This window comes from Melospiza georgiana, chromosome 19, assembly GCF_028018845.1.
Source record: "Melospiza georgiana isolate bMelGeo1 chromosome 19, bMelGeo1.pri, whole genome shotgun sequence".
Taxonomy (NCBI): Eukaryota; Metazoa; Chordata; class Aves; order Passeriformes; family Passerellidae; genus Melospiza; species Melospiza georgiana.
In genome coordinates this window covers 13,288,130-13,300,910 of record NC_080448.1, presented here as the reverse complement: position 1 = coordinate 13,300,910, position 12,781 = coordinate 13,288,130, and the positions used below count along the sequence as shown (strand labels likewise).

General features: G+C 56.1%; 1 protein-coding gene across 7 annotated transcripts in view; it reads right to left on the bottom strand.

Moving 5' to 3' along the window:
- Window positions 1–4,296: 4,296 nt before the first annotated feature.
- RAP1GAP2 (RAP1 GTPase activating protein 2) overlaps window positions 4,297–12,781 on the bottom strand; it is a 51,065-nt gene continuing 42,580 nt past the window's right edge. Inside the window, exons 19-26 of one of the 7 annotated variants that reach the window (XM_058037716.1) lie at window positions 10,680–10,817; window positions 10,469–10,587; window positions 10,224–10,337; window positions 9,647–9,764; window positions 9,033–9,159; window positions 7,798–7,877; window positions 7,586–7,621; window positions 4,297–6,839 (exon numbers count right to left, since the gene is read on the bottom strand). In XM_058037716.1, the coding sequence (XP_057893699.1) occupies window positions 7,613–7,621; window positions 7,798–7,877; window positions 9,033–9,159; window positions 9,647–9,764; window positions 10,224–10,337; window positions 10,469–10,587; window positions 10,680–10,817 (705 nt within the window). In that variant the 3' untranslated portion in view covers window positions 4,297–6,839; window positions 7,586–7,612. The remainder of the gene's footprint in view (window positions 6,840–7,585; window positions 7,622–7,797; window positions 7,878–9,032; window positions 9,160–9,646; window positions 9,765–10,223; window positions 10,338–10,468; window positions 10,588–10,679; window positions 10,818–12,781) is intronic. The other 6 variants (XM_058037717.1, XM_058037718.1, XM_058037719.1 and 3 more) reach the window with 6 other exon arrangements.

The following is a 12,781-nucleotide window of genomic DNA, read 5'->3' as shown; positions in this document are numbered from 1 at the left end:
GCGCCACCCACACACACACAGGAGCTTCTTGGTAGAGGCAAGCAGATGGTGACATCTCATTCCTGTATTTCCAGTGCCACCTTCTGTACAGAAGGGGAAACCTCTGAGTTCAGCAGCTCCGAGGAATGAAACTGGAAAATTCTTCCCCCACCCACATGGAAAAACTCAGTCACTATTGAAATTAAACACTGAAGGATTTACATTTTCAGTAGCTCAACAGCACACTGAGTTGTGTGCTAGAGACACCCACAGGTGCCAAAACCTTCTAATTTTACAAAGAAAGTACATCAGCCTCACTTTGTGTTTGTCATAAATTTGTGCCATTTCTGGGATGGGATGTAATGGCTGAGAGAAATAAACATCCACTATTATAAAAAAAAGTAAAGCATAAGTCTGGCTATAAATATCAAAACCACATGCCAAATAAATTCATGGGGCCATGATAAAGTATGTGATCAGGAATAGTTGTTTTCCTTTGTCATCCTGAGCCTTTCCCAGAGGTTTTCAGCCCGGGACTGCTGTGGGGCTGCAGTGTCCTGGCTGTGCCGTGGAACACACCCCTCATCCTTGGAGACCAACACTGCATCCAGCCACACAAAGGACTGCAGGAAACATCCAGCTTTTTCATATTGCAAAAAGAGTTTGAAAGCATTAAAAAAAAAAGCCCCAAAACAAAAACAAGTTGAATTTTCATGTCCCTAATTTCAATTTCAAATATTAAGAACAAACCTGGTTTTTATCAGTTGGTGCCCTGCTTGGTTGAGCCACTGTCAGAGCTGGATCCAGAGCAGCAGCTCTGCAGAGCCACATCCCTGGGAGGGCTCAGGGCAGACTGGATAAGCCCTTGAGCACCTGAGCCTCGTGGATCTCCCTGCCCTTATCAGGGGTGAGCAGGTGATCTTTAAACTTCCCTCCTATCCCTAAGGACTCTGTGATTCCATTCGTCCTTCTACTTGCCTACAGTGCTGAGAAAATTACTTGATTACTTGACTAATTACATTCAGGAGGTTTTCCTCTAAGCACTACTCAGCATGATTATCTGGTACCTCCAGAGTTTCATTAAAGAGACAGACAAGGTCTTATCATCTTTCCTAATAGCTGCCCCATGCTGCCCTGCCGGATCTGATAAGCTCTCAAGATGATTTGGAACAGCCTTAGAAGATGATTTGGAACAGCCTTAGAACATCCAACCACTTTTAACTGGGGTCAGTTCTTCACGTCTGCAGATGCTCCTGTCACCGAGGGATCAAATCCTGCCCTGTGACCAGGACGGGCAGTGTGTGGCACAGTGGGCATCCCTGGGAGACAGAGAGGGTGCTCAGGCAGTGAAATAAATAGAGAAGGTGCTCAGGCAGTGGAATAGAGGAGGTGCTCAGGCAGTGAAATAAATAGAGGAGGTGCTCAGGCAGTGGAATCCTGCCCCCGTGACTCTGCCCCTGTGGCAGGGCCGCCCTGGCAGCAGCGCCTGTCCCAGCCTGGCTCTGGGCACAGCTGCCCTTTGCTGCCAGCATCACTCAGGGACGCTGCTCTGAGGAGAGCTGGAACCCAGTGAATGAAAGACTCCACAAACTCCTCTGAAACCTGGATTTAGGTCCTTGTTTCCACAACATTTGCATTTTGTTTAAAAGCGAGTGAAGCAATTCTGGTGGAGCAGCCTGTTTGGAGTTTGTTTTCCAGTTGTCTGCAGTATTTGAGTCTCCCTCCCACCAAACTTAGGAGTTCAGATTCTGTGGGAAACTTTCCAAATTCTAGCTGGAATACTCAGCCATTAATTCCCAACTTGCCCATCTGCCAGGTCTAGAAAACATTTCTTTAAATCCTTTAAAACATATGTCTAAACTGCTTGTTTATCTGTCAACATTGTCTCACACTATTTAATTTTAAAGCTTAACTTTTTAAGCCCCTCAAGGCTGACCCTGCTCCCAAGGGGAGGAGCTGTCAGTGGGTTTGCACCATGTAAGAGCTGCCTGTGGCACCAGACAGGCTTTGTGCCCACTGACCACGCACCGAGCTGCTCAGGTTCTCCCACAGCAGCCTTTTCCCTAGTCCCTGTTAAAATATTGAAAAAAATAAATTAAACTGATTTGAAAGGAGGCTGAGGAGCTGGAGAGAGAAAATGCAATTTCCTTGTTAGCTTAGCTGGCCTGCCCAGAGGCCTGATGCCCTGAGGGGAGCTCGGCTGGCACAGAATTGCTGCCACACGGTGTGGCTGCTGACAGGAGCCGGTTTGTGTGGAGCTTTATGGGACACTAACCTCAGTTCAGACAGGACAGCTCTCATGGTTAAACGGCAGAGTGTTTGCAGAGGAGTGGCTGCCTCCTCCTGCACTGCTCCAGTCCCAGAGCTGGGAGCACCACAGAGATTTCCCCGTTTATGTCGCTGTGCCTCAATATTCCTGTGCTTCCACTGCCGGGTGCTTGACTCCACGGGAGCTCCCCAGGTTCAGCTGGTTCCATGCCCTCACCTGGTTTTCAAAGGAAAGTTCCCCAAAAGCTCCTCTAAAGCTGTCACTACACGGCCACACACACAGAGCACATATATGGACACAAAATATGTTATTTATTGTGAATTTTGCAAAGACACATTTAAGCAACAAAATATACATTTGTGAACCTTTAGTTTTATACATAACAATCTGCTACCATAGCAATAAATTAAATATACATTATTTACAACAGACGGAGGTCACCAGAAACTACAAAGCACTGCCTCTCTACATCAAAAATAAACTTTGTCAGATACATTTCCCCAGGATTCGTAGTCACTCTATAAACTCTCCTCACATTCTCTGCTGTAAGCGCAGCGTTCCCTTTGCAGGACGCGGGCAGCGCTACATTCACTGGGGCGCTGGGAGCGTGCGGCGCCGGGCGGGGCAGCGACGGCAGAGCGGGACCCGCCGGGCCCCGGCACCGGCACCGACACCGGCATCGGCCCCGGCCCGGAACGGCCCCGGCGGCACGAACAGCCCGGGGACCCTCAGAGCTCGGGGAAGGAACGGAGTTTGTGCTTGCGATGCCCTGCTTCCCTCACAAAAAGCCATTCCTGTTGTGCTTCGGCTCTGTGGCCTTTCGAGACGATGCGAGTGCGTGCCAAGAGCTCTGCCGAAGGGAAGCCCAGGCAGGGCAGGGCAGGGCAGCCCCGGCCGAGGCGATGCCCCCGCAGGGAAAGGTCCCGCACCGGACCCGCAGCAGCGGCCCCAGGGGTGCAGCTGCACCTGGGCTGGGCCGAGCGAGGGGCTGCAGCTCCAGCAGGCAGAGGGGGAGCACCCCCAGCCACAGGGACCTCCCTGCAGAGGAGGTCAGAGACCCCCAGAAACGCCTCCGCACAGCGGGGGCTGCCCCACCACCCCCCTAAGGCATTTCTGAGCCCCCTCTGCTCCCTCTGCCATGTCACTTCTGAGGAGGACAGAAGCTGTGTGCATGGAAACAGTGGAATCAGAAAGGAAAATGCACTGCCCAGTAATTCTAGTGTCAGTTAAGGATCCTTTCCTTTATATATATAAATATATATATTTTATACATATATATATATCCCTTTCATATATGTATAGATGTGTAAGTGTCACTTATGAGCACAAAACATTTTGCAAGATATCTACAGGAGCACCTGCACGGCCGCTGGCAGCGCAGAAGTACCCGGGATGCTGCAGGAGCCCTGCGGGGGCGGCTGGAGCCCAGCCAGAGTGGGGCAGGGCAGGGCAGGGCAGGGCAGGGCAGGGCAGCTGACCTCGCTGCTGGAGGGCACACAGCGGGCTCCATCCCCCTGGCGAGGAGCGCTGCGGGACATGCACCCAGGAGCGCTGCAGGAAATGCACCCAGGAGCGCTGCGGGACATGCACCCAGGAGCGCTGCAGGGAATGCACCCAGGAGCGCTGCGGGACACGCACCCAGGAGCGCTGCAGGAAATGCACCCAGGAATGCTGCAGGGAATGCACCCAGGAGCGCTGCGGGACATGCACCCAGGAACGCTGCGGGAAATGCACCCAGCAGTGCTGCGGGAAATGCACCCAGGAACGCTGCAGGGAATGCACCCAGGAGCGCTGCGGGAAATGCACCCAGGAGCGCTGCGGGAAACGCACCCAGGAGCGCTGCAGGAAATGCACCCAGGAGCGCTGCAGGGAATGCACCCAGGAGCGCTGCAGGGAATGCACCCAGCAGTGCTGCGGGAAATGCACCCAGGAGCGCTGCGGGACACGCACCCAGGAGCGCTGCAGGGAATGCACCCAGGAGCGCTGCGGGACACGCACCCAGGAGCGCTGCAGGAAATGCACCCAGGAGCGCTGCGGGACACGCACCCAGGAGCGCTGCGGGACACGCACCCAGGAGCGCTGCAGGACACGCACCCAGGAGCGCTGCAGGAAATGCACCCAGGAGCGCTGCGGGACACGCACCCAGGAGCGCTGCAGGGAATGCACCCAGGAGCACTGCGGGACACGCACCCAGGAGCGCTGCGGGACATGCACCCAGGAGCGCTGCAGGAAATGCACCCAGCAGCGCTGCAGGAAATGGCCCCTGGAGCCAAACCCGGCCCCAGCGCTGCTCCGGTGGGCTGGCAGGGAGACAAGCCCAGAGCACTGCAACCCTCCCTGAGGCTTCACACTGTTCTCTGCCTGTTAGTCCCGTTCGAATAATTCCCAAATCTATCTAGGTCAAAAAAGAAAGCCACAGTTTCAAGTGAAAAAAAAAAAAAGAAAGCAACAAAACAACCAAAAATGGCAAACCAGCTGACAGTAGCCACTGCATCATCTGCTGAAAGATCTCACGGAGATCAACACCCACAGGAATGACAACATCTACAGAACCGAGTGACTTCTCAGAGGAAAAAATCCCAGAGCAGACCCTGGGAGCAAGTCATTGCACCAGTCAGTGTTTCACTCTGCAGCCTCAGGAAATCAGACCAAAGCTTCCAGGAGGCAAATTGGGGGTGGGTTTGAAAGTGCTACTGAAGCATCATCAGACAAGTGCTGAGCAGCAAAGTGTGTGATCCTGAGACACCTACAGCTGTGGGCTGGGCTGAGCACACGGCATGCTCCCCTTCCAGAGGAAACTCAAGGCTTAAACCCTATTGAAATGCAGCTGGCTGGGAGCAGGAGGGAGCATGCCCACGGGAATTATTGGTATTTACTAGTCCTACACAGCACTTAGGGCCGGTGAAACTGTTCCCTGCCTTTTCACAACTGTTCTCCTTCTTTAACTTGGATCCCCCCCACCCATCATAGCTACAGCCTTCCCCATGGATTAATTCCAGCACCTGTGTGAACCGGGTCTAAGGCTCTTGGAGAGCACCTCCCTGCAGGACCAGGGTGAGCAGAGCACGTCCTGCTTGCCTGGGCTCGCCTCTGGCCAGGGAGATGACAGGAGGAGGGCAGGTGGTGGCTGAACCCCATGAGCACTGGCCCCAGAGAGGGGAGCAGGAGCAGGCACAGCCAGGGCTGCTCCAGGAGCACAGCTCTGCCCCTCTGAAACCTCTGCCAGGCGCTTTGTGCTCTTGGAGCACCCACGGGGGAAGGCGGCTTTGGCACTCAAAGTCCTGCTTTCAGTAGGAATCACAAACCTGAAGAACTGCGTTCACTTGAGACTGAGAACCTGATTTCATGAGGGTGTCCAAAGGTCACAGGCTGGGGGGACAGGGGGGAATATCTCTGCAGCATCATGGCCTGTCTTCTAGAAAATGGGTAAGGGAAATCTATGGGCAACGTGAAATTTACGGACAGGCTTCAGGAAACTTCACATGAAGCTCCATAAAAGAGCAAAAGGATTTCTTGGCATATTGAGAGAGGTATTTTCTGGGAAAGGGCATTATCGGAGAGTTACCTTGCAGAATCTATAATCCTTTCGTAATAACAAGAGTTTGCTCAAAAGCAGCAGGACAGACTCTGTAAGGGCTGGAGCAGCCTAATGCCTCCCAAATCACCAGAGTTTTATGCGTTTGCCTGCCTGGTGATCCAAGCCATAGGGAAAAGCAGAGCCCACCAGGCAAATCCCCTCTGGTTCCAGTTCTAGCACTAAGAAAAGCTAAAGCCGTAATACAGCACAACTTTGGATCACCTTTCCCAGGCCTGTGCCCAGTGTCAGGCAGGGACAAAGAAGGCAGGATGAACCTGCCAAGGAGGATGAGCTGGCTGCTGTCCCCAGCTGCCCTCCCTGGGCCAAGTCACTCACTGCCTCGTGTGCAAGAAACTGAGCAAGTCTGGAGCGAGGGGCTGCCTCTGCCCCAAGAGTTTTGGGGTGTAGGCAGGAGCTGGGGGATGGCTGGAGGGACCCTGCAGACCCCACTCCAGGGAGAGCTGCCCAGGACCCCCCTGGGAGGTTCTGCCCCATTGTCCCCAGAGAAGAGCAACAGCAAACGATGGTGGAAGGTAAACTGCCCCAGAGCCACTAACACCTAACCTTGGCCTGACCCCCACCCTTCAAAAAACAAACATAAACCAACCCCTGTTTCCCCACTGGTAACTGCAAATAAAGCATGGAGGGACCTAAACTTTGTGGAGGTCTCTCCTGCTGCCCCTCTGCCCAGAAGGAGCTGCCAGGCAACCCAGGGACAGGGGGATGGATGGTGCCACCAGCTGTGGCACACTGGGCAAGCACAGGGTGACCAGAAGGGGACATGGCCCTGGCCAGGAGTGCAGCACAGGCAGGGACAGTCCCCTCCTGCACGCAGAGGGGCACAGGGCTGTGCTGCACAGCACGGGGTGAGAAGGTGGCTGTCCCTGTCAGGACAGGGCTGCAGCAAGGTGAGAGCTCTGTTCTGGTGTGTGGGCGAGGGCACCTCGCTGCCCATGGCCGGGGCGTGCGTGCTCCATGGGGGGGGTTGAAGATTTTTCCCTTTGTTGAAACATTCTGTGCAGAGAAGAAAAGGATAAAAGTCAGGAGTGTGGAAGGAGAATATTCCCACCCCGGAGGTGCTGGCTGTGAAGCACCTGTCCCAGGGAGGGAGCTGATGCCACAGCAGTGCCCTTCCCCAAAACACCAGGCCACCCATCACTCCCAGGCTGTGGGAGAAGGAAACCCAGTGACTGGGTGAAAAGCCCAGCTTTTGAGACCCATGCTTTCAGAAATATAACTTTCTTTCATTTCAAGTTCTATGGGCTCTTCTGCTCAGTTTGGATCTTCCTAATGACACCCTTAATTCCGTGGAACAGAAGGAACCCAGGCAAATCCCACTGAGTTCCCTTTACCTCTGCCCATGAAATCCATCTCGTGTATCTTCTGTTTCCCCTTGGATTTTTGGAATGGGTAAGGGCCTGCACTGCCTTTCCACCCCAGTGCCCAGAGCACAGCACAGCAAACCTGGAGATGGGCACCAGTGTTTGACAGAGGTTAACTGGGGAAACTGCAGGCTGCTGGGCTGACCTGGGAGCAGGTGCAGGAGCACGGTGCTGCAGACAGGAGCAGCAGCGCTGCTGGGTGCACACTGCCACGCATCCCTGCCCTGTCCCTCCCTCACCTACAGCAGCATCCAGGGTGTTCCAAGGCACAGCATGGATCCCACAGCAATAACAAGCAGAGTGAGCAGCTGTGGGTAACTGAACACAGCTGGCCCCCAAGCAGCCTTTTTGCACAAAGCAAAACACACCAACACTCACCTGTGACAAGTTCATGACTTCCTCCTGCTAGTGGCTCTATGAGAAAGAACAGAACACGGGGTGGGTTGCAAACAAAGGGGCAAGAAGTCACAAAATCCCTTCCCTTTTCTCCCCCATGGGCCCAGAGGCACCCCCAGAGCCCAGAGGCCCATGCCAGGCAGGGAGGACACAGCTGGCAGCATCCACCAGTGAGAGAGAGCCCTGGCACCTACCAGGCTGGAGCTGCCATGGCTGAGCTTGTCAAAGCGAAACTTCAGGTTGGACCTTGGAGAATTTCTGTTCTTTAGATCTGCTGGAGGGAGAGGACAAACAAAGAACAAAAATAATAAACTGTGAACAAAAATATTTGCTGTAGTACTGGCTGCACTCGCCCAGCTAGGCACTTTAATAGGCTGTCAGGAGTGCTACCAATATTTAGTCTGCCTTGGCTGAATGTTTGGCAAAAGCTGTACATTAAGTGTTTGCGATGGAACAAATTGAGGCTTAATTACATTTCACAGTCTTTCTCCTGGAAATGCCACTGAAAAGGCTACAAGGAATGACTGATCCATATAATGTATGGGTGGATTTTCATGTTCTTGGCAGGAAAAATACAAAATAAACACTTCAAGCATTAAAAGGGGCTGGTTTAAGGGTTCAGAAAACCACTTATGAAGTAAGGAGGAGGACCTGTGGGTGCTGAGACACAAAAAGCCTGCCTGCACTCCATGGTCCCATTTTGCCTGCGACACTCCCAGTTACTGAGCTGTTTGGGTCTATTTGTGCTTCCCGGCTGTTTCAGAAACAGCTCCTCAGCTGACAGTGTGTCTCCGCGTGGCTGCTGGTTCCTTGTGGCAGGCTCTCTGTGGCTCAAGGAACCGGAGCCATGGGGATTTGTGGGCGAGGGGTGGCTGTGGCCATCCCGTCTCACTGCACCCTCACCACAGAATGGGCCAGCAAAGAGCTTTTCCTGCCTGTTTGGCCCTTCTGAGCTGCACCTCATTGAGCAAATCATCCAGCTGAAATGGATGGAGCTGGTGAGCGGGTTGGCACGAGAGGAATGGAGCCAAGACCACGGGAAGCTGATTGTTAATTAAGTAATTGTGAGTCATGGCTCAGCCTCTGGAGACAGAGTTTCCACGACTACTGCACATGCTTGTCAGGCGAGACAGAGGGAACAAAGCCACAGCAAGAGCCACCTCTGCACTCTAATTGAGGAAGGAAACCAATTCCCCATGGAACTAACCACAGCACATGGGGCCATGTGTCCAGAGCAGCCCTGCCAGGATGGGGCTGCCCCACACCCGTGGGTGCCCGCCCTGCCAGGGTGGGCACGGCTGCTGCTTCACCCTGGGGCAAGGCTGGGAGGGGGCTCCTGCATCCCCACCACCCCAGAGGAACCCGGGGCTGTGGCTCTGGGCGGCTCCAGGAGGGGAAGGCAGAGCCGGCGCCCGCGGGCCTGACCCACCTGTGGGGCTCCTGCTCATGATGACGGGGGTGGCCGCGGCCCCCGCGCCGGGGCTGTCGCTGCCGGGCGAAGCGCTGTACACGAACACCTCCTGCTTGAACGGTGACGCCGTGGAGGGCTGGCTCCCCTGCTCACACACACAGCACATGGCTCCTCCCGCACACAGGCCTTCCGCGCACCCTGCCAACGCCCCACTGCCCCCGGGCCCGCTGCAAACACTGGCCTGGGCAGAGCGAGCAGTGCCCAGGGCGTTCCAAGGCTCGCTGGGGTGCCGCGGAATCACAGAATGGTTTGGGTTCTTGGTTTGGAAGGGACCTTAAAGACCATCTACCAGACCTTCCCTGCCATGGTCAGTGACACCTTCCACCGGCCCTGTCCAACCTGGCCTTAGACACCTGCAGGGATGGGGCAGCCACAACAGCCCGGGCCCTGCCAGGCACACCAGCCTGCACACACCATCCTCCCACAGCCAGGGACGGGCTGAGCCCCTCCGCCTCAGCAGCGAGGAGGCTCCTGGGGGCCGGCGGGCACATCCCGCTCAGAGCCCGGGGCCCTGGGGGCAGCAGGGAGCCCAGGGAGCAGGGAACGGGCCACGGGGAGGGCTTGGTACCCACCACGCTGTCGTACTCCTCCAGGGTCTCGCTCTCCCCCGCCGTGCTGCTGAAGCTGCTGGTGCTGGAGGAGGAACGGGAGATGTTCGACCGCCCGTTCTCTTTCAGCTTGATAAAAGGCCTAGAGAGAGGCGGAACGAAGGAAGGGCGCGTGGCTGTCACCAGGGCAGCGTGTCCCTGGGACTGGGACGGGGACGGGCCCTCCTGCACACCCCGGAGCACAGTGCTGCCGCAGGAATGAACCTTTGGCATGCTTCAGCACATAACCACCTCCAAAGGCGTGGGACAGGGCACGGGGTGGGTGCCAGCAGGAAACCCTAGGTGGAGCTGAGTTCGCCTTGGCAGGGAGGAACAGGCACAGCAGCCTTCCACGTCCTGAGGATTCGGGCAACCTCGGTCTAACGCTGCTCTTTGCTCTTCTTTGTAAAACCAAAAAGGAGCTGGGCTCAAGAACCACCAGAATCTTTTCTCCCTTAATATCAAACTTATTTTCAGTGAAATTTAGATATGGTTTTGTTTGACAAATTCCTTGACGTCTGCTGAGCTGTGGTGGAAGGAGGACGGGCTCCTCCTGGCTCACCTGTCTTTGTTGGGGCATATTTCAGGGGAGCTGGGGTTGGATGAGGTTTCAGATTTCATCTCTTGGGAAGAATGTCCCAAATCTGGTGTCTTCTGGGCTCCAGAAACACTGTCGCTGAGGGCACAAAGAGACAAGTTGCAGGAGTTATACAAGAGATTTTAAAAGGATGGTCAAATTGTACTACCTGACACCAGCTATAAACTGTGAGAGCGGCAGAGGCTCTACAGGCACCACCACAAACTCACCACCTTGCCCTGCTCTCCGCCTGGCTCTCCGATGTCGTGTGCAGGCGGGGGAACAGCCCTGAGCGGCGCTTGATGGGGCTCCTGGACTGGTTCTTGGCAGCAACAGCTGGGACAGGGGGCTGGCAGCAGAGAACAGTCTGGGTCTGAGAGCCCCTCGGGCTGTGCAGGGCTGGGAGGAGGCAGGGACACAGGGACACAGGGACATGCTCACCGAGAAGGTGGTCTTGGTCACCTCGCCGCTGTTGTGGGCAATGCCCCCACTGAGGCTGCCTGGGATGCCGCTGCCATGGTGCTTCTTCTGGCTTCCCACCATGGTCTCCATGGAGTGGCTGCGCACCCGGATGGCTCTCTGTGCCAGAGGGGACAGGGACAGCAGGTCACCACCAGGGGGGTGCTGTCCCCAGAACTCCTCCCCGGGCACAAGGGAGAGCCACCCCTGTGCCTCCCCGAGAGCAAGCACACGCCAACAGCATCACAGCTGAGCTCGGCTGCCCTTGGGGAGCCCCACAGCCACCACAGGATCAGATTTTCCCCCACCGCTCTGTGATATCAAGGGCTCCATCTCTGGGACCAGGAGATGCGGACACAAGCCCCAAGCCCAGGCCAAGCTCGCAGACCCCTCAGCAGGAATGGGAACCACAGCCAAGCCATCAGCCTTTTTTGTGTGCACACCCTCCACAATTCTGCCTGGACTCAGAGAGGACGGATCCTCTCCTGCCTTTCTTGCACCTCTCCTGCACCTCTCCAGCCTACTCAAAACAGCCCCTGAGCTGGAGGCTTCACAGCCGCATGAAAGTGCTTCTGTTCTTCAGCAAGCTGCTGCTTGAGAATACATTTAGCCTGAACCCCTGCTGTGGCTTCTGGTTTGGTTTATGCACCTCTGGAAGGGCCTGGAGGTGTGCAGCACTGGCCCCACGGCAGCCACAGGCCCTCCCTGCTCCCGTGGATCTTCATTACTCCACGTCCCTTCCCTCACTCCTCACATCAGCAACCTTCTCCATTCTCCTCTCAGCTATTCCCTCAGCCATGGCTGCTCCAGCCCCTGAACCCCAGCCCAGGCTAAAGGGTAAATGAGCCATGGCAGGCCAAATTCCCCGGGTGCCAGCGCTGCATCTGCAGCATGCAGGCTGTTTGCTGCTGGCTCTGGGGCTCATGGAGCCACAGGGGGACCTGCACAGCGTGAGAGGAACCGCAGCCCTGAGCTCTCACCGAGCCTGCAGTGCTGCAGACCACAGTCCCAGCAGCCCCTCCTGCCCAGCCAATAATGAACATCAGGCAAGAGTCCATCAGACTGCATTTATTGGGGTCAGCAGCATTGACATACAATTTGATGTCGTTCTTAGGTAAAAGTGATCAGTTGTTTTGCTGCAAAGCAGCAGCCACAGGCACTCCCACCCTGCAGTCCAGGGCTGTGGAACTCTGTGGGGTTCCCCAACAGCCCAACCTGAGGAGGGGCTCCTTTCCCCACACAAGAGGCAAAGGCACCTCTCACTCACTCACCCAGAGCCTAGCAGAACTGAGCTCTGCTCACCTCTGAGAACTGGTCCCCTGGCCAAGGGGATGGGTCTGTAGGCTGGGTTGTGGGTGCAAGGCAGCGAGCAAAAAGGTACAGTGGGGACAGGTGTGAGCCCTGCAGCCCTCCTGTGTGATGGGGACAGGTGTGAGCCCTGCAGCCGCCCTTTACCATGGGGACAGGTGTGAGCCCTGCAGCCCTCCTGTGTGATGGAGACAGGTGTGAGCCCTGCAGCCGCCCTTTACCGTGTGTGCTCCCGTCACTCCCAGAGCACGCGGTGCAGGATGTAAGCCAGCAGGCAGCCCAGCAGCGCGGGCCTGAGGCGCCCCACACAGACCACGGGGCTCACCTCCCACCCCAGCACTCCCTGCAAGGCCAAGAGAGCACGGGCTGTCTCCTCACACACACACAGTGGGCCAGAACATCCCTGCCCAAACTCAGCGCTGAGACCTGACGTGAACGCTGCGGTGTACGACTGACTGTGCCCTTCCTACATGTCTCACACTGGAACAGACACACCTGAGCCTCTGCAGCGGGGTCTGGGGAGCTGTGCACCCTCCTCCCCAGCCCCATTCTCCGGGTACTCATTCACCATCTCACTTCTCTGTGCTACAGACACAGCCATGCCTGAGATAACAGCAGGAACTGTCCCAGCAGGCCCAGCAGGACAGGCCCCTGCCCAGACAGTGACAGCCACCCAGCGCCAGCCCCTCCGTGCTGCAGGGCAGCTGCACCACAGGCACCTGGCCGTGGCTCATCCCTCACGCTCAGGTGCTGCCCCTCCATCTCCAGGGTGTCCC